This window comes from Hipposideros armiger, unplaced genomic scaffold, assembly GCF_001890085.2.
Source record: "Hipposideros armiger isolate ML-2016 unplaced genomic scaffold, ASM189008v1 scaffold_29, whole genome shotgun sequence".
Classification (NCBI taxonomy): domain Eukaryota; kingdom Metazoa; phylum Chordata; class Mammalia; order Chiroptera; family Hipposideridae; genus Hipposideros; species Hipposideros armiger.
The window spans coordinates 4877041-4899327 of NW_017731379.1; the positions used below are offsets into that span (position 1 = coordinate 4877041).

Sequence of the window (22287 nt, forward strand, 5' to 3'; positions counted from 1 at the left end):
GCCCTGCTGCTCAGAGCTGGCATCCCAAGCCAACTCCTAACCAACGTCACTCAGTTGGCCCCACTGAGGTCTGCTTTTGAACTTTGCATTTTGTTCCATTGATTGGCCTATCTTCATATTTGTACATTATTGTTTTATTTGTATTTTTTATTTTCTGTTTTCATATCTGTTGGAAGGTAATTTACCCACTTCTAAAAATAAACTTGTTTTTCTTTGTTTTCCTTAAGGTACCAATAGCTAAAGTAGTTGATAGAGTCCTTTAATGGCCTCATTATTCAATGGGTGCAGAATATAGTATTGAATGCTGTAATAATGAGCTAAAATAAGTCAGATTTTAAAAAATGTTATATGAGAATCATTAGCGAGGAACTTGGAGCCTCAGTTTCCTTTCCTCTATGCTCTACTCTGTAAGATGTATGAATATGTGAAGGTATTAATCTTTAAATTATTATTTCTGTAAAAATGTATTTCTCATTATATGTTATCTTCAAGAAGCAATATAGTATGTTATTAAGAACATGGATGTAGGGAGATAGCCGGTTAGCTCAGGTGGTTAGAGTGCAGGGCACAGTGCTCATAACACCAAGGTTGCCGGTTAGATTCCCACATGGGCTGCTGAGGTGCGCCCTCCACAACTAGATTGAAACAGCTGCTTGTCTTGGAGCTGATGGGTCCTGGAGAAACACACTGTTCCCCAATAAAAAAATTAATAATAATAATAATAATAATAATAAACCCCAAAAAAACATGGATGTAGGGACAGATTGCGTGGGGCCAGATTCTTGCTTTGCCATTTCTTAATTGTGTGATTTTGAGTAAATTATTTAACTTAATATGCCGCAGTTTCCTCATTGGTAGGAGGATTGATTGAGTTGCTTACAAATAGCACTTAGAACAGTGCCTAGCACATATAAGATCTCTGTAAGAATTAGATGCTACTTTTATTCTGGATCAGTACCCAAAAATCCCATTCATAAAATATATAAATTTGCATTTTTGGACAAACCTGATAAAGATGATTTGAAACAATTAAATCGTTATCCTCTCCCCAGAATTTAAATGTGAATCCATTTTTAGCTGGAAAAATTGAACAACTGAGTAAAAAAGAAATGCCTGTGTTTGATAATAGGGTATATGTACAATATGTTTAAAATCGTACCTAGCGTAGCAACTTTCCTAAAATTTTAGTTTCAGATCCATTTCATAGGACATACCAGTTTTCAGTCATTAGGAGATACTCTTGAGTGTAGAACATACTATGTTTAATTTGTCTTTATTTGACTAGTGAGTACAGACAAAAAAGTTATACAACTTGTTTTCATTTCTACTTACAAAAGAAATTCTAAGCCTTAAGTTTGCTAACGAGTTATTTTGGTAAAAAGCTAAGTTGTTTTTTTTTTTTTTTTAGTCCTTAACTGTTTTTGGAATGTGTGCATATGTTTACTTTGATAACTGTATTTGTTTTTCTGCCCCAAGTCAGAAATTTTGTGAAACCCCCCAAATAGGAATTTGGTCTTAAATTCTCAGCTTTATTTTCCCTGAGCTCTCTATTGGTTAATAGTCAAAGTAAATATGACAGTGATTAATAATAGTGAATTTTACTATGTACATTCCCAGACGCTTTTTTCTTTTCTTTTTTTTTTACAGCAGAAAACATCATCTCCAAAAATAGCAAACCTTTCCCTATGAAGGTTTATTGTTAATAAGAATAACCAACTATTATATGAAGATAACATTTCTGCCTCCCCTTCCTGAGCATGTCGCCTCTCCCCTGCAGCAATTGTTAGGGATTTTTCACAGCAGACATTATTGATTTGCATTAATAGATCTACAGTTTGCCTTTTCTCTGTTGTGACTAGTGAATTCCCAACAGTTTGCTGACTGAGTTTGTATTATAGTATGTTTTCCCTGAGCAAAGTTAATTGGCCCATTTGGCAAATGAACTCTAGATTTTCTTTTTGAAACCCGTGTTCTCATCAACTAAGCTAAGTGTTAAGTGCCTGTAATATAAAGTGAATTAATATAACAAAATTCCTGCCTTCTAAAGCACTATATTTATATAGCATGTATAAATTCAAAAGCATTTGGTGAAGCTGGGGTAGAGGAAAGAGAAGCAGTAGTATGTGTCTCTTATTGACCATATGCATGTATTATTTGTGATAAACATCACATTTATTAAAATATTTTAAATAGAAGTTCTAAAAAGTCAGAACATGACTAAATGATTGTGACAATGATTAAAAATGCTGCCATCTTGGATTATTTAGACATGACCTGCTGTTAGTTGGCTTGTGAAGTATCGTGCCAGGACTGAACTGAGATTCTGGTGCTGGTCTGAAGAGCCCTCAGGGGGGCATATTGATCTGTTTGGGCTTCTGGATATTATCTTTGCTATCATTTGATAATTTTACATTAAACCATCAGTTTTGTTTATGGAAAAAAAGAGTTAATTTCAAAAGTTTCTTGAGTATAACTTTTTAATGTTTATTTAATAAATACATAATTATATAACACTTTGTAGTACTTACCATGTACCAGATACTGTTCTACAAATACTAATTTCTATCATACAACTATTAAAATGCTTTTATATGAATTGTAGTAATTTAATTTAGTGTTACATTTCTCTTAGCACAGCATCTTTCCTGATACTACTATGTAATTATACAGACTTTGAGTAGTATTCATTAAATTCATCAAATTATATTCATAAGTATAATTAAATAGAAATTTAAAATAAAAAAATTTTTCTTTAAAGATTTTTTTATTGAGGAATTAGGGGGAGGGGAACAGCGTTGGGGAATTGGGGAAGGGGAACAGACAAGTAGACAAATTGCTGTTTTTGTTCTTCAGTCTAGTTGTGGAGGATGTCGCTTCACTGGCCCATGTTGATATGATCATTGTGCTCTTCCCAGGTGAGGCAATCAGTCGCCGGTCATTGGTCAGCCGCTCACAGCGGCTCCCGGCCGCTCACTACGGCTGCTGGCCACTCGCGTAGCTCACGGCAGCCTACTGCAGCCCCGCTGCAGCCTACGCTGTTGACGGCGACTTACAGCAGCCCAGCTCCACATCAAGCTGTTTTTCATCATCTTAGCTGTAGAGGGCGAGTGTCATTGGCCCTCAATGTGGGATCCGAACTGGGGCCCTGTTGCTCAGAGCTGGTGCTCCCAAGCGAGCTCTTAACAAGCTGAGCCACTCGGCCGGCCCTAAAAATTTTTGTAATTATCTATTTTTGTGTTTTTTTTTTTTATTTCAGCTTTACCAACAGGGACGCTTATGTCAACTGGGCAGTGAATTTTGTGAATTGGAAGTTTTTGCTAAAGTATTGAGAGCTTTGGATAAAAGGTAAGTTCATTTTTTGAAAATTGTGGTAAACTATGCATAACCTAAATTTTACCATTTTAACCATTTTTAAGTGTACAATTCACTGGCATTAAGTAATTCACATTGTAGTGAAGCCATCAGTACCGCCCATTGCTTTTTGTATTCAGGAAAAGACCAAGTTCATCTTCCCCACTGTGGCTATTATGTAGTAGGAGCCATATGTAATTGTAGGTGACATGGCCCTTGTACTTGCTATTCTCTTCAGTGTTCTTCCCTAAATTTGCTTTAAATGCCAATTCTTTTTCCTAAACCACATTTCTAAAAAAAATAAGAATATAGTTTTTACAAAATGCTGCTAACCTCTAATATAAATACTGCCAAGTTGTTTTATTTGTTCAAATTAAGTAAAATTTGTTGAGTGCCTAGTATGTGTCAGTAACTGTTCTAGATGCTGGGGTTACAGCAGTGAAAAAAAAAATGTATGACATCTCTTCCTCATGGATTTTGTATTTTAGAGAGGGTTGATATAATAAAACAAATAACATGATTTCACTTTTCAGGGATAACTTTGAAATGTGGCCTCTGTACTAAGTCTATAGAGAAACTTCTTGGTTGGTTGATTAAAACTAATCTGTAAAAAAATAATAGATGAGAACTTCATTTTGGTAAAAGAAAGAAGGCTATAGAAAAAATTTGAAAAGCATTTTTTACTCTAAGAGAATTTAGTTTTCTGGGATTTGAATTTTTTATGCAGTTATAAATATGGCCATTGTAAAGGTTTAGTGGCATACCTCTCTTTCATCTCTCATTCATTTCATTTCACCAAATCCCAATCCCTTGTTCCAATCCCTTGTTAAGTGTTTAATATATTTGGAACTAAAAGCATGTAATTTGACATTTTTCCCCTTTGTTTAGAGCAGTGCCTGTTATTTATAGTTTTGGTTTTTAAAAAATTTTTATTGGGATATAATTCACATGCCATAAAATTTACCATTTTAAATGCTATAATTCATTGGCTTTTAGTATACACAGAAGGTTTTGTAGTCATTACCACTATCTAATTCTAGAACATTTTCAACAGCCCATGAAGAAACCCTGTACCCATTAACAGTCACTCCTTGTTTCCTTTTACTCCCAGTCCCTGGCCTACTATTAATCTACTTCCTGTCTCTGGATTTACCTATTGTATACCTTCCATGGAATCATTATATATAGTCTTTTTTTTTTTATGAGCTTCTTCTACCTACTATACTGTTCTCAAGGTTCATTCATGTTGTTGTTTTTGTGTCAGTACTTTTTTCCTTTTTGGCTGAATAATTTTCATTGTGTGGATATACTATGTTTTGTTTAATCATCTGTTGAACATTTCAGTTGTTTCCAGCTTTGGGCTACTATAAATAATGCTGCTATGAATATTCATGGACAAGGTTTTGCGTGGACATAGTTTTCAGTTCTCTTGTACATATAACTAGGGTATATACATATGATAATCCTCTGTTTAACTTTTTGAGTAACTTCTAAACTGTTCTTCACAGTGGCTATAACCATTTTATGTTCCTATCACCAATGTATGAGGGTTCCAATTTTTCCATATCCTTGCCATCACTTTTTAAAAAAATTATCACAGCCATCCTAGCGGATGTGATGTGATATCTCATTGTGTTTTTATTTTTTTTATTTTAAATATTTTTATTGGGGAATTAGGGGAAGGGGAACAGACAAGTTGCTATCCTTTTGTTCTCCAGTCTAGTGGAGGAAGTTGCTTCACTGGCCCAAGTTGGCACCCGGGCAAGGCAGATCAGTTGCTGGCTTCTGGATGGCTGCTCATGGTGGCTGCTGGCCGCTCACCCTGGCTGCTGGCTACACACGGTAGCCCATGGCAACCGACCTGCTGTCACCGGCGACTCACGGCAGCCTAGGTCCAGGTTGAGCTGTTGTTCAGCATCTTAGCTGTACAGGGCAGTGTCACTGGCCCTCATATGTGGGATCCAAACCAGGGCCCTCTGGTATCCCAAGCCAGCTCTTAACCAATGTGCCTCTCGGCCAGCCCTCATTGTGGTTTTGATTTGCATTTCCTTAATGACTAACAATGCTGAACATCTTTTCTTTTGCTTATTGGCCATTTTCTTTGGAGAAATCTCTATTCAAATCCATTGCCCATTTTTTAATTGGGTTATTGTTGAATTGTAAGACAATTTGGTTTTTAAAACTGTTGTTAAAAGTTAGTTTTGGGCCGGCCGAGTGGCGTGATGGTTAAGAACTGGCTTGGGACGCCAGAGGGCCCCGGTTCGGATCCCACATATGAGGGCCAGTGACACTGCCCTCCACAGCTAAGATGCTGAACAACAGCTCAACCTGGAGCTGGGCTGCCATGAGTCGCCGGCGACAGCGTAGGCTGCAGCCCCTGTGGCAGTGGGTTGCCATGGGCTACCGTGTGTAGCCAGCAGCCAGCGTGAGCGGCCAGCAGCCACGGTGAGCGGCCGTCCAGAAGCTGGCGACTGATGTGCCTCGCCTGGGAAGAGCACAATGATGGTGCCAACTTGGGCCAGTGAAGCAACGTCCTCCATAACTAGACTGAAGAACAAAACGACAGCAACTTGTCTGTTCCCCTTCCCCCAATTCCCCAGCACTGTTCCCATCCCCCCAATTCCCCAATAAAAATCTTTAAAAAAAAAAAAAATTTAGTTTTATCTTTTGTCGCTATAAATTGACACATACAGGATCAGTCAGTGATCGACTGAGTAAAGATACTATGCTAAATTGTGAATTATTATGACCTCACAGTTCATAAGGCAAGAAGCTTTTTATATTATTTCCATCTTGGAAAGTAATGGTACTATTATTTTTAAAAAGCAAGCTAACGTTTTCTGAAAAGACAAACTATGTTACATTTATAGAATAACCTTTTCCTTCTCTTTCAGACATTTGCTTCATCATTGTTTTCAGGCTTTGATGGATCATGGTGTGAAAGTTGCTTCAGTCTTGGCCTACTCATTCAGTAGACGGTGCTCTTATATAGCAGAATCAGATGCTGCAGTAAAGGAAAAGGCTATTCAGGTTGGCTTTGTTTTAGGTAAGTAATGGTAGAATAGAGGAGTGTTGTGTCCTGTGTGACTTGGCTCAGAATAAGACCTGCCAACAATAAAGGATTCTCCCAGGATATTCCCAAAGTCTACATAAGGAAGTTGTGAGAAAAACATGAGCAAAACTAGGTGTGATTTATTGAACATTAACTTTGTGCCAAGCACTGTACTAGGCATTTAAATGCTGTCTTTCTGAATCCTCACGACATTTCAGTGATGTATTAGTATTTAGATCATTTTACAAATAAGGAAACAGACTCAAAAAATGTTAAGTAACTTGGTCAAGTCCCATAGCTAGTAGTGGAGCTAAGTTTAGAGTCCTGTATCTATATGATTTCAAGCCACATATCTCTCTACCATGTCATGCTGCCACCAGCCTCTTTTACCAGCTTACTGTCTGCTGTGATGTAGGACTTAATTCTTTCTGGGCCTCAGTTTTTTCATCTCGAAAATGATGGTAATTTTGTACTTCCTCATGAAGGTGTTATGAGAATACTGACAACATAAATGGAAAAGGATTCTGAGAAGGTTTTGCATGCTATATATATATAGAAAAGTATTGTTTAATGTTTGTATAATATTTTATATGGTTTTCACCAAGCCTACATAGGCAAGTATGTTTCAGGCAATGACTTAAGGTTGTTGCTGCCTTTCTTTAAAAAAAATTTTTCTGATTTTGAAATGATTGTAGATTCATAGACAATACCAAAACCAGGAAGTTGACACTGGTTTAATACTTATAGCTAAATGACAAGCCTCATTTATTTTTTACCAGTTTTTACATCTACTTGGTGTGCGTGTGCGCGCAATTGATTCCATGTAAAGATTGATATAACTATCATTGCCACTAGGATACATGACTGTTCCATCACCACAGACTACCTTTCATTTTTAACTTCTCAAATTAATGTGTGCATGCACATGTTTTCTCTCTCACGTACGTACACATACACTTTCATTGCTAACGAGCTTTCATGATCATTTCCTTTAGTCTTAGAATAATTCTTTGTAGTGATCATAGACAGTTCGCTGGAGGAACTTCAGAACATTCTTTTCTGAAAAGAACCCTCAGCATTTATCCTTTGATCGTCCCATGGAATTTAAATTGCTACAGAATTGTGACCAAAGAAGGTCTGTAACAGGAGTGTGTTTGTGATTTTGACATATGTTAAGATTGACATCCTATTAGTCATACATGGTTATGTAATGCTCTGGGAGAAATTTAGTATCAAGTAAGGTAAAAGGCAGGAAGGCTAGTGTTCATTGAGCTCCTCTGTCATCTCCACAAACACTTAGAACAATCTGATCATTAAAATGAGCCAGATTGAAGAAATATCTTGGAGATAGAACCAAGTCCTAAACTCAGTGATATTATCAGTCTTGATCCTTAAATTACCAAAACTGTGAAAAAACTTCATACCAGAAGTATACAGTGATGGATATAATTTTTTAAATAACAGCTTTATTGAGATATTATTCACAGTTCACCCATTTAAATTATTCAATTCAAAGGTTTTTAGTGTATTCACAGAGTTTTGAAAACATCACCATGGTGAGTTTTAGAACACTGTCATCACCACCAAAATAAACCCATACCCATTGGCAGTCATTTTTTATTTCCTTCTGACACCTCTAGCCTAGGCAACCATCAGTCTACTCTCTATCTCTATATGGACATTTTATATAAATGGACCCATAAAATACATGATCTTTGTGACTGGCTTGTTTCATTTAGCATCATAATGTTTTCAAGGTCTTCCATTTTGTAGAGATAGAAGTTAATATAAAGAATTTTTAAACAAGTGTTAGAGAACTGGAAAAGACAAAAAAGGAACACTTGGGTCTTATGGACATAGCAACTGGAAGAATCAATTATCACACTTAGGGCTTGGGGAGTCAAGGGATGGGGCTGGAGTTATTAAGCTTGAGGGGGTGCCTCAGAGGGATACTGCTGGGCTATAGGTGCCTCAGCTCTGAGAAGGGGCCCATGAATCTAGAACTTAGACTTTTAGGAGCAGCACGTGGCTGGTCGGTGCTAGTGTCTCTGACCTGGGTGCTGTGAATCTGGTTCTGCAAGTATTGGAAAACTGCAACCGGACTTGGCTTACAGGAATGAATTACTACTGCTTGAGTACAGAGCATTACTCTGGGGGCATTATTGTCAGCAGGAGCCTTGAGGACAGAAACTGGAAGCAAACCGGAAGGAGTGTCTCTTATCTCTCTCCCCGTCCTTCTCCCCCCCGCTTTCCATCCCTCCTTCTCGCCCTCCTCCTGTCCTCCCCTCCCCTCCCTCTGGTATAATAACCATATTTTTCAGTTACTTGGTGAGATCCCTATAATGTTCTAAAACACGCTTTTGTTCAATTAAAATATTAGTTTGATTACATATAGCTTAAATTAAACATAAAACATGGGTCTGAGCAAAGTATAATATTTTCTTGACTCTGACACTGTTAAGACTTTTGACACTTAAAAATATTAAACTATCATGAGGGGTCAAGAGCCTCTGAAAAGATGAATAATATTCTAAGAAAAAGATATCCAGTACATTAGGATTGTTGGAGGACAGCAGTTTAAATTTTAGCTAAAAATATGAGATGAACAAGCGTCACCATCTCTTACCTATGTATCCTCAATGATGTGCCACTGTACTAAGAAGGTTAAGTTGATTCAGATTTGTTTATCTTCTTTGGGATTTGATATGGAGAGATTGGAAAGTTATGTTTATCCTTCAAGATGAAAATATTAGAATTATTAGAATGTAATGGCTAATTAACTGGAAAATCTCAACTCTTAGTTCATAAATTATTCTTAGAGTGTTAATATTCTTCACTCGGTATTCAAGGGTCAATTTTGATCTACTTCCCCTAATTTGAAAGTTTAAAAAAAAAATTCACAATTAGTATTCTTGTTTTGAGCAAAACACAGGACTTTAATATCGTTGGTTTGGTTTTGTTTTTTCATTTTAGATGGCATTCATTATAAACATGTCATTTTGACTTTTAAGTGGTTTATTAAATTATCTAAAGTGATTGGTTTTTCTTGTCCTTTAGGTGGCTTTCTTTCCGATGCAGGCTGGTACAGTGATGCTGAGAAAGTTTTTCTGTCCTGCCTTCAGTTGTGTACTCTACATGATGAGATGCTTCATTGGTTTCGTGCAGTAGAATGTTGCGTGAGGTGAGTTGGAACAGATCCTACAATTACATGCTATAATGGTTCTCAGTGGCTTTTATAGTTTTAGCTATAATGGTCCTCAGTGGCTTTTATAGTTTTAGCTCTTCTAAACATACTTCAATATTTGAATAAACCTCTGAAGTGATATTTCTATGTCACAGTTTCACTGGACTGGCCTCCACAGTCTCTCATCCCCAAAATATAGTTAACTTGCTATAGTTATCTTAGCTTAGATTTCAGTATTATGAACCAGACTATGTATATATATTTTTGCTTCATCATAGAACGTGTTTGTTCATTCATTCAACAAATATTTATTGAATGCCTGGTATGCACCAGGAACTGTGCTGGGCATCAGGTGCTAGGAAAATAAATACACTTTTTTTGGGGGTGTAATTTTTTTTTTTAACCCCTGCTCTGTTTACATTTCTAGACTTGTGCATAACAAGATTGGTATTTTACTTATAAATAACTGTTGGCTTTAAAAATAATTTTTAACAGATGTACTTAAAGGAAAAGCAAGCAAATTTAGAAGTAACTCTTTTATTCTTATTTTTTATGCACATGTAACATTTAGTTTTAGCTATTTTCATATAAGTTGACTCTTTGTCCCCCAATTTGATTTGACTTTTTTCTTAAGAAGAATTTAAAAATAAAACTAAAGGGAAATTAAAATAAAGTTAAAACATAACAGAAATTCTTTATCCTAAGTTAACTAAAGTCTGGTCAATTGACTGAATTTACTTTTTGAATATTAAATAAAGGGTCGAATATCCTTGGTATCTTAGAGATAAGTTAATTAAATCTGAACCCCTTTAGAGCTAGAATATAGATTTTATATAAAACCATTGTTGATTTAAGCTAAAATTGAGTAAGCTCTTTAATTTTTTTTTTTTTTTAATCAATTAGAGTTCAGTCTTTTGAGGTTGTCATTATCCGTGTTTTATACAGGGCTTGCCTGTGTTAGATGAATATTCAAATCCTGAAGTTAATTTTGTAATGTGGAAACTTAATTATATAAATATTTTAGAAGCTTATAAAAATTTCCAGATATTTTAGAAGTACATGATAAATTACAGGAACACTTCAGTGCAGAAACTATAAAGGGGATGTTATTTGGGCCTATAATTTGTAGTACTGATAAAAAGAATCTTTCTCATCTTTCTTCCCCTCTTCTGCCTATTGTATCTTTGTGGGAATGGGAGACTAGACTATCCTATATGGGATTTGAGGGACTATTTAAATGTTTCTATGTATATGAGCTAGTTAATTTGGAACAGAAAAGCCATTTTGTGTGATTTCATTTTAGATTCCTCTTTAAAGCAGTTTTTTGACCCACAGGTAAAATATTTTCTTGTATGTGCTTGCTTTTTATTCATAGAATCAGAAGATTTATTTCACCCAAATAACTAGCGTTGATTTTTGTCTGTGTAATTTTAAGGCTATATAAATTTTACTTTAGTGTAATCAAAGATTTCGTTTTCTCACAGGACTAAAGTTTCTCCTCTTTTTCCTGTTTTCTCATCTTTAGCATTATAGCTCGCATCATTATGTTTGCACGTGTTACAAGCAGGGAGAAGGGCAAAGGCTCATGGCAGCTGAGCCTGCTTTTTCTTCCTTTTTGCAGTCAGGAAAAAAAGAGCTTTCCCAGAAGCCCAGCTATATCTCTTTTTTACCTGTCTTTGAAACTGGTAAACTGGGACACATTCTGCACATCTTCCAACCCGTGTAAGGGGATCAGGGGAGCAAAACATTTCAAGTTGTGCGTATTGTTGCTCTGAATGAACTCACGGGTCTACATTCAGGAAAGAGAGGAGAGGAATCTTGTCAACCCAGTGACTGTCCTGGCTGTCTTCAGAACAGACATATATGGAATTAGAAAAATATCTGACTAAGAAACAGAGCTATTTATAATACCAGCTTATGGCCTGTCTACCTAGATATTTTGTTCTGGTGAATTTGAAATTTCAAAATAATATTTGTTTCTACACAACTATACTTGGCCAGATTCTTGGTCATTAAGTTGTATTTAATATAATTTACTAATATATAGTATATGGTTTTGTCTTCCCCTTAGTACTACGTATTTGGAAAAAAGATTAAACTTTTCTTACTTAGCTTAGTTTTACGGCAGAAAGATTGGGGGGATTAATTGACCATGTGTTCAGTTGAATGGGAAAATAAGTATTTTGTAGAACTGATACTAATTAATTTTTTTTGGCCAATCCCAGGGGCTTTGAACCTGTTGCAAGAGTAAGAATTTGTTTTTTTCATTTAATAACACAAAGCCAGATTCTAATCGGTGGCTGGCGTGGAAGCAATATAGGGCAAATGTCAGAGAATTATCTTGCTAAATCTGGTACCATTGTAGTTGATCCTAGTACTATTTCTCAGTCCTTTTTGTATTCCTTGAAGACTCTGCCTATTTCCCTTTACTCATTTTCTATTTAATATCTTTGTTTTTCTACATATGCATGTGTCTATTGCTAAACAAATTCAGAAAATACAGAAAACTATGAAGAAGAAAAATATTATTTATAACCATACTGCCCAGAAATAACCACAGTTATATTGGTGTAATTTTGGAATTTTAAGTGAAAAAAGGAACTCCTGAACCGAACTGGTGGTGGGGAGGGAAGACTTGAATCTAGATTGAAAAAGAACCCTGAGCCCTAGGCAGTTAATTTCCTGAAATCCAAAAATAAATGAGTCTTTGCTCTGGCAGCATATATGCAAAAATAAATAGAATTCAGAAGCTAGAAGACAATAGCAGTATTGCAATTATTGAGAAAAAATACTATCACCAACTTTTAGGGTAAAATAATGAATTTTCAAATATACAGAGATCTATACTTCCATGTACTTTATTGGAGGAAAATACTCAAGGAATTTCTCTAATCAAATATGATTTCAATAACGAATCTTAAGGTAGGGGAAGATAGTATAGGAACAGTGGTAAGCAACGAATATTGTAATATATAGTTACATGTAAATGGAATAGAAAGAGAATGAAGAAGTAATTGGGAATTTGTAATAGCTCTTAAGGAGTTTTCCCAAACTGGAAATAAAAAGGAATTTTCGAAATAGCAAAACAGAAATTGTCAGTTACCACATACTATTAAATGTAAGGTAAGGGGTTTTTCCCTGACCGTTATCCCTTAATAAAGAGAGCTGCTGTACAGAATCCCTCAGGTTATATGATGTTTTTTCCAAGTCTATCATTTTGAACAACAAAGTAGTAGTTGAGAAAGAAATGTTAGCCTGAGAACTCGGCCATTGCCAGTGTCAGGAAAAGAACGCTGGGCAGAATTTTCTTTTTAAGAAAGTAATGGAATTTAACACATTTAGAATTATTAAGGAGATCATAACCTTATAGCTGTGTTAGGTATCTTTTAACTGGCTTTTTAAATATTGCTTTGAAATGCGATGCAATCAGTGGTTTGATTGTGGAGATAGGGATGTCTGCTTGCCTTAGGTTGAATGGAAAAGCCCAGCAGACCTAGTGTTTGCAAATGGTTGCTGGTACCTTGGGATAAAATATCTGGTGACATCATACCAGATTCAAAAGTGCTAAATATCAAACAAGTGAAATATTTTACTCTGAAAAACTGTTCGATGTCTCAAAAAGTAGTTATGTGATAATGAAGATAAATGTTTTAGGATGCTTGTGAATTGTTTGGATAAAATTGTTTCATAAATTGCAAGGAGGAAAATTTAGATTTTAAATATGTGTATATAATATGACATAAAAGTGATTTAAATATTATAAGTTAAAAAAATGTTGTATATGTCCCTAAAATTTGATATATTCAAATTGGCCAAAAAACATTTTGGATGGAAAATGGAGGCTCATGTTACTATATTCAGGTTGTTTTCTTTTGGGTATATATTATAGCCTATTTTAAAAATACACATTTGGGAAAGTGTAGTAGTACAAGTTATAAAAGTCTTATCTTAGTGAGTGGAAGAATAATAGGGATGGTTATATAATGACTTGCATAATGGATCAATATGATAGACATTCCAAATTAGGGTAGTGGGAGTAGGGGTAAGAATGATTGCTTATGTCTAGCCTGGACAGGTTTCCAAAGGGAATGAGAAAATAACTATGCTTAGTGAAAAACAATATGAAAAGATTAAAACCAAATATAGCCAATAACTAACATCACAATACATGTAAATGGGCTCAATTCATCTACCTAAAGATAGCAACTGCCAAGAGGGTTAAAAAATGAAATCCAGCTATATATTGTTAAAAGAAACCAAATATTAACAACAACGCAGAATTCAGAATAAAAACCATTAGTTGATACAAAGGAATATTGATATTAAAATGTACAATCCACAGAAAGGTCATAAATACGTGTATAGCAAACATGATAGCAGCCATTTACATAAGCAATGCACCCTAAAAATACAAAGAATTTGATAAAAAGGTAATTAATACAATGTCAAGTGCCTCCAGGGTCAGTTAATTCAGAATCATAGAGTTTATTAAGGAACTAGGTTTTTTCCCCATCTATCTGCTCCTCTATCCTCTGTGCTGGGTTTTTTTGTCTTTGGCTAACTCCCCAGTGGTTGTATGAATGCTGCTGTGGTTTGAGATGCCCCATGCAGATTCCACATTGTCCAGTAAAAGAAAGACTTCCTCCCCAAGCACCATATTTTATTTTTAATGACAGGGAGCTTTTCTTAGAAACTACCCAGCTGACCTACCCTTGAGTCTCATTAGCCAGAGCTAGCCCATTTGGTGATCTCTGAATCAATCACAGGCAAGCGAAATAGGGTCACTATGCTGTGGTTGCTTAAACTAATTATGAATACTCCTGAATCCTATGAGAAAAGGGGGTCAGCGCCTGAACAAAATCAGGGTTCTGCCAACAAGCAGTAAGTGGGGAAAGTGGCTATTAGTTAGGGAGCCAGCAGTGCCTGCTACATATCACAATGCTTTGCTTCCTGCACTTAAAATTAAAACTACACCAGATTGACACAGAAAAAAGAGAAGATGCAAACAACTAAAATCAGAAGTATGAGTTAGGACATTACTACCAACCTTTCAGAAATAGAATCACAAAATCCTCTGAATATTTATATACCAACAAATTAGATAATGTAGATGAAATGGATAAATTCCTACAAACACACAAATTATCTAAACTGACCCAAGAAGAAATAGAAAATCTCAACAAACCTATAACAAGTGAAGAGATTGAATTAGTAATCAAAAACCTTCCAACAAAGAAAAGCCCAGAATAAGAAGACTTGACTAGTGAATTCTGCCAAACATTTAAAGTGGAATTAACACCAATCTTTCTCAAAGTCTTCCCGACAATTAAAGAGGAAGGAACTTCCTAACTCATTCTGTGAGGCCAGCATTAACCTGATACCAAAACCAGAAAAAAAGACATCACAAGAAAAGAAAATTCCAGAGTAATATCCTCTCTGAATACAATGCAAAAATGCTAGTAAATCAAATGCAATAGCATATAAAAGTATTATATGCCATGACTAAGTAGAATTTATCCCAGGAATGCAAAGGTGATTTCAACATAAGAAAATCAGTGAACGTAATACATCACATTAATAGAATAAAGGAAAAAAACACACGATCATCTCAATTGACACAAAAGACATTTGACAAAAGTCAAACACCTTTCAACAAACAAACAAAAAAAACCACCTTTCGTGATGGAAACATTCATCAAACTGGGAATAGAAGGGAACTTCCCCAATATGATAGAGTGTGTTTATGACAAATCCACACCTAACATACTCAATGATGAAAGACTGAAAGCTTTTCCCTAAGATCAAGACAAGGATGCCCTCTTTCACTATTAGTCTACACTGTTACTAAAAGTTCTAGCCAAACCAGTTAGACAGAAAGAAGTAAAAGGCATCCATATTAGATATAAGTAAAACTATCTCTGTTCACAGGTGAATTAGATTTCATCAAAATTAAAACTTCTCTGCATCAAAAGACATTAACAAGAAAGTGGAAAAACAACCTGTGAGAAAATATTTGTAAATCGTATATCAGATAAGGGTCTAGTATGCAGAATATATCGAGAACTACAATTCAACAACAAACAACCCAATTAAAAAGTGGGTAAAAGACTTGATAGACATTTCTCAAAGAAGATATGTAAATGCCAAATAAGCACATGAAAAGATGCTCATCATCATTTGTCATTAGGGAAATGTAAATCAACACAATGAGATACCACTTCACACTTACCAGCATGGCTGTAATTAGAAAAACAAAACAAAACAGAAAGGTGGTAGCAAGAATGTGGAGAAATTAGAATCCTTGTGCATTGCTAATGGGGAATGTAAAATGGTGCAGCTCCTGTGGATTGCAGTTTGGTATAGTTTCCATTTCAAACAATGAATAACCAATTAGGTAGTAATTGCTTTGGACAATAGCTATTGATCAAGTAGATGTGATCTTATGTTGTCATAAAAGTTAAATGCTATGAGGCAGGGCTTTAAAAAATAACATCAATTTTTAAAATATAATAAGAAAATACTATGCTTACATGGTAGAGCCACATTTGGAGAAACTTTTCATTAGGTTGAATGATGAGGCAAAAAATTAGATCCTCAGTTGGACCACAACTTCCTTGGGTCCTGAGTCCTGCTTAGTATCAGCTCAGATGGACACACAGACCATGAAGAGTTTCCTTCCATATATTTAATTTGCCCTTTTGTTTTAATGGACAACCAGCATGGACTGGAGGAAATACCAAGCAGTGCTTTTCTGGCATGAAATATTTAGTTTGCTACCCCCATCATATGCCAATTAAGTAATTTCTAGAAACTTCATTTTAAGGGGAATGCCTACGGTGAAAATTACTGGAAATGCAATTCTTAGTATTGTAGCAGTGAGAGGTGAACTCTTCTTTTCATTCTCTAAATTTACAACCTATACCTGGTTTTAACCTTCTCATTCAACCATTTGGATAACTATGAAATCTGTATTTTTTTTATTAACATTTTCTTTTATTGGGGAACAGTGTGTTTTTCCAGGAAAACAGTTGTTTCAATCTAGTTGTGGAGGGCGCATCTCAGTGGCCCATGTGGGGATCGAACTGGCAACCTTGGGTGTTATGAGCACTGCTGTCTAACCAACTGAGCTAACCAGCCGCCTCTGAAATCTGTATTTCTAATACCAATCCTTTTTTTTTCATGTATTTTTTTCTTTTTTAACTGTTGTAATATTTTATGTCCTGGTTGCCTTCTACTCTTGGCCTTAATTATAATCCATTTTCCACACTGCAGCCAGAACAATCTTTCTAGAGTTGCACTGTCCAGTAGGGTAGCCATTAACCATATGTGCTTATTTAAATTTAAAATAGAGTTAAAAATTAAAAGGCAGCCCTCAGTCATACTTGGCACATTTCAGATACTCAAAAGCCACTTGTGGCTAGTGGCAACCAAGTTGAGCAGGACATGTATAGAACATTTCCAGAAGTTCTATTAGTGTTGTTCTAGAGCATAAATCAAATAATCTCTCACGATTGCAACCAGAACTCTTTACTGAGGCCAGCAAAACCCTGTAAAATAATTCTTATCTCTGCCTTCTCATCTCTTTGTACATAATCCTTCATTCATAAGATAGGCACATTGGCCTTCTTTCTGTTCTTTGATTATGCCAGAATTCTTTTCCCTTTCTCAGGGCCTTTGCATTTGTCCTGTTGGGAACTTGTTTCCCCCAGATCTTCACATGATTGCAGCTCAACTGAAATGTTACCACCTGAAGAGAATTCTTCCTTGTCTACCCTAAGCACCTCTTTTATGAAGCTCATAATCGCATTACCCTATTTTATCACCTTCATAGTGTTTATCTTTCAGTGAAAGTCTTGTTTGTTGGTGTGCTTGTCTGTCTACCCTAACACACTTCTCCCAACTAGAATGAAGCTTCTGTGGTCATGCATTCTTTCTCTCGTTTACCACTACCTCCCTTGCCCCTAGAAAAATGACTGGTACATAATATGCTCAGTCAGTACTTGCCTGTGAGAGTCTCAAAACGTTATCATTGGAACTACCATATTTTTTTTTACTGTAATGTTTTACTAGATTTCACTTATATTTTCCTATGTATAGTTTCCACTGTGACAGGTCATGGAGATCAGCAGTTTGACAAAGTGACATTGTCTCCCTATTCTGTATGAGTACATTTACTGTACCACAAAAAGTTGTATACCAAGACATATATATTTTTCTACTTCTGCTTAAAAATATAAATCCACTTGGCTCACCATTCAAAAGTAGCCTGATGAATTATTACATTTAATCTGCCTTAAGTTGGAATTTGGTATTATAAAAGATACTCCATTCAGAATTTTTTTTTTTTTAAGATTTTTATTGGGGAATTGGGGGGATGGTAACAGTGCTGGGGAATTGGGGGGAGGGGAACAGACAAGTTGCTGTCGTTTTTGTTCTTCAGTCTAGTTGTGGAGGATGTTGCTTCACTGGCCCAAGTTGACACCATCATTGCGCTCTTCCCGGGTGAGGCAGATCAGTCGCCGGCTTCTGGACGGCCGCTCACTGCGGCTGCTGGCCACTTACGCTGGCTGCTGGCTACACACGGTAGCCCATGGCAACCCACTGCCACAGGGGCTGCAGCGTACGCCGTCGCCGTCAACTCACAGCAGCCCAGCTCCAGGTTGAGCTGTTGGTCAGCATCTTAGCTGTAGAGGTTGAGCGTCACTGGCCCTCAATGTGGGATCCGAACCGGGGCCCTCTGGCATCCCAAGCCAGCTCTTAACCAACGTGCCACTCGGCAGGCCCTCCATTCAGAATTTTTGATTAACCTTGGTCTATTATTTTGCTTGAGGGTTTTAGTCTTTGCTAAAAGCAGATAACTAGATGGTAAGTGTTGGGAGGATGCACACTGCCATTGTGTAGTATCTGCCCCCTTATTGAATAGTCCTGGTTCATTTGACTGTACAAATGATTGCTAGAGATTAGAAGATTCTTAGAGTATTTGTCATCCTGGATGATTGATTTGTTAATATTTTGGTGTAGATAGGAAAAGTAAATTGTGTAAGTACCTATTTTTGTTTTGTTTTGTTTTGTTTTTTAGCTGAGCCATCCTGCTACCTGTTGGCAGCTCAGCGGCAGCTCAGCTTGGGCTGGGCATCGAACTGCTGTCGCTCAGAGCTCAAATTCTTGAGCGAGCTCTTAACCAACTGAGCCACTCGGCCGGCCCAGTACCTGTTTTTTTTTTTAATAGTTCTGAAGAATGCTTCCTAACCTCTCCATACTTGGCTTTTTAAAAATGAGTTTTATACTTTATTCCCTCTTAGGGATGAGCATTTTCAGAAAATTGTATTGGCATGATACATGGACATAATGTCCTAGCCAACATTACAATAAAAACATAAATACATGGCCAGTGCTCACACCATTCTCCTGTCTTGTATGTCTTCTGTTGCTATCTACACCTCAGTCTGGACCTAAAGCATTTCACTACTCTTGCATATCACTAGTCAGCATAGTTTTACAGTTACTTTGTGTAAAGAACTCTGTATTTTTCCACCAGAGAGGACAAAGGTTATAAAGGAAACAGCTTGCAATACCACTGTTTTCAGTGAACTTACCTTACCAGAAAGATAAGCAAAAATGAACATTTATGAAGCAACATAAAATGTGTGGTAAACTGAGCAAGTGTTGCAGAAATATACTGGAAAAAAGAATGAAAAGTGATAGTAGGTAATAGTATTTCATGTTGATTTTTATTTTCTTTGTTTTCCAAACTTTTTATAATGAGATTCTGTTACTTTTGGATTTGGAGCACAAAGAGTTAATGTTAGATGTAGCTAGATATAGCACGTGCTGAGCACACTAAGTATACAGAATATTAAGAGAAGATAAGGAATCAAAGTTGGATGAGATTAATCATGTGTAGTTTTCTGGGAAGAGCATTTATTTCCTTTATGTGCATTAGTCGATCCTAGTTTGAGCCAGACAGATAATTTCTAATCCTGCCTCGTTCCTTGCATCTATTGGGTAGTCGGAAAAGTCATGACACATGTTTTCGACAGATGGCAATAGTTCATTTTTGGAAGTACTAGAGTCATTCGCATCTATGTTATTGCTATGTCATTTGACAGCTGACAGTTCTAGCTTCATTCTAAAAAAAAATTGAGCGATTTGGTTGAGTTTTGGAGATTTTACAAGTTGAAGATGGAAGACCAAACTCTGCATTTTTGCATTTTTGCCACATTTTACTGTTTTACTTCCATAAAGGGAAGAACGTGCATCAAGCTTGTGAAAAGTTGCTTAAAGTTTACAGTGACAATGCTCTACAAGAAAGTCAGTGCCAACGATGGTTCACGAAATTCTGTGCTGGTGATTTGATCTCAACGACGCTCTTCGGTCAGGGAGGCCCACCGAGGTTGATGACGACAAAATAAAGGCATTGATCCAGTCAAACCCATGTTACATGACATGAGAGATTGCAGAAACATTGAACATCCATTATTCAAGCATTCGCAACCACCTGAAGAAGCTGGGATATGTAAGCAAGCTCGATATTTGGGTTCCACATGAACTCAAAGAATTTCATTTGACGGCGTGTATAAACATCTGCAATATACTCATTAAACTTGAGGAAAACGATCCTTTTTTGAAGCGACTGATAATTGGTTATGAGTAGTGGATTGTTTACAACAATGTGGTACACAAACAGTCTTGGTCCCGACGTGATGATTCGCCTCAAACGACATCGGAAGTAGACATTCACCAGAGGAAGGTTATGCTGTCAGTGTGGTGGGATTTTAAAGGTGTCGTGTTTTTCGAGCTCCTACCAAGGAACCAAACAATCAATTCGAATGTGTAATGTCAGTAATTGGACAGTTTGAAGGAATCCATCATCCAGAAACGTCCAGAGCTTGTTAATTGTAAAGGAGTTATGTTCCATCGCGACAACGCGAGACCACACAAAAGTCTGATCACCCATCAAAAATTATTGGAGCTTAGGGGGGAGGGGGATTGCCACTTTGTGAGGGGTGTAAAGGATAACTATTGCATTGTTTTGCACACCTGAAACTACTACTACTAATAAAAAACAACTCATAGACACAGACAACAGTTGAGTGATTACCAGAGGGTAAGGGAGGAGAAGGTGCTAGATGAGGATAAGGGAGGTGGGGGACATCAAATACTTGTATATGGTGATGGAAGGAGAACTGACTCTGGGTGGTGAATACACAATGTGATACATAGATGATGTATTATAGAATTGTACACTTGAAACCCATATAATTTTCCTAACCAATGTCACACCAGTGAATTTAACAAAAATTTTAAAAAATAAAATGAAAAGTAAAGAAATGAGAAAAAAAAATTATCAGAGCTTGGATGGGATGTGTTGCCACACCCGCCATACTCTCCTGACCTTGCGCTGTAAGACTTCCACTTGTTTCGCTCTCTTCAAAATTCCTTGCATAGTATAGCGTTCAATTCAGATGAGACTGCAAATCAGCACCTTGTTCAGTTTTTCGCAAATAAAGACAGGTCCTTCTATGAATGAGGAATTATGAAGCTCACTGAAAGATGGCAAAAAGTTATCGAACAAAACGGGCATTATATTATTGATTGATCTTTGTTCTTTATATAAATAAATGACCTTTGAAAAACATAGACAAAATACGTCATGACTTTTCCGACAACCCAATAGTTACCTTAACTCATTGGGGTACCACATAGTGATCTGTAAGAGGTTATCAGGTCAACCATGCTGGAAATATCAAAAATAAAGGAATGTTATTTGTGCTTTTGCAGGTTGCTTCATGTGCGAAATGGAAACTGCAAATACCATTTGGGTGAAGAAACATTTAAGTTAGCTCAGACATACATGGATAAACTCTCCAAACATGGCCAGCAAGCCAACAAAGCTGCCCTCTATGGAGAACTGTGTGCACTCCTATTTGCAAAAAGTCACTATGATGAGGTAAGTGTTTTGAAGTGCATTTCATTTTGACCAGTAAGTATCTGTAAAACACATATACTCTCATGTTTGTCTAACAGCTCACATTTTCACACTTTAAGTACTTAACAGCAGTACATATTTGTAATGGAATATTTAGAATCAGGCAAAAGAAGTATTCCATGAGATGGATTGTAAACATATGCATGTACGATTTAGGGCTTGTTTTGTTTTTGTTTTTAACTTGACCAAATGTATCTCTGCTTAAATTATTTTGATGGGCACGTTTTGTTAAATAAAGCTTTAATAGATGTTTTTTATTGAATATGCAACTCTGGGTGGACTCGCATAACTTGAAGGTATTCATTGCATTAGGAAGCTAGATTTTATTTTATTGCATTGTTTTGCCCCTTCCTTTGCCTTATGAGAAAAATATATACTGGCTTTATACTATTAATGTTTTGTTGGTAATGAATACTTAATTGAGAAGTGTTCTATGTATGCTTAACTATTTTACTTGGTTGCTTTATTTATGGAAAATTATAATTATTTCATGCTGTCAGCTTTTAATTATTTCATGCTGTCAGGTAGCAGTCATTTAGCTTTCATATTTTAATACTAACCCTATCCTGATTTTTTACTATATATATATTACATATTTAAAGGAAAATTACAATTAGAAATGAAACTAGAATATTCTAGAGTAATTATAAAGTGATGTTATGCAACTCCAGTGTTCATCCTTCTTTTATTTATTTATTTATTTATTTATTT

General features: G+C 36.1%; 1 protein-coding gene across 1 annotated transcript in view; it reads left to right on the top strand.

Annotated features, from left to right (window-relative positions):
• The window catches only part of APPBP2 (amyloid beta precursor protein binding protein 2), a 57282-nt gene that overhangs the window by 15484 nt on the left and 19511 nt on the right, over positions 1 to 22287 (top strand). The window contains exons 2-5 of the mRNA XM_019636749.1: positions 3257 to 3345; positions 6246 to 6397; positions 9461 to 9584; positions 21369 to 21537. Of these exons, the coding sequence (XP_019492294.1) occupies positions 3257 to 3345; positions 6246 to 6397; positions 9461 to 9584; positions 21369 to 21537 (534 nt within the window). The remainder of the gene's footprint in view (positions 1 to 3256; positions 3346 to 6245; positions 6398 to 9460; positions 9585 to 21368; positions 21538 to 22287) is intronic.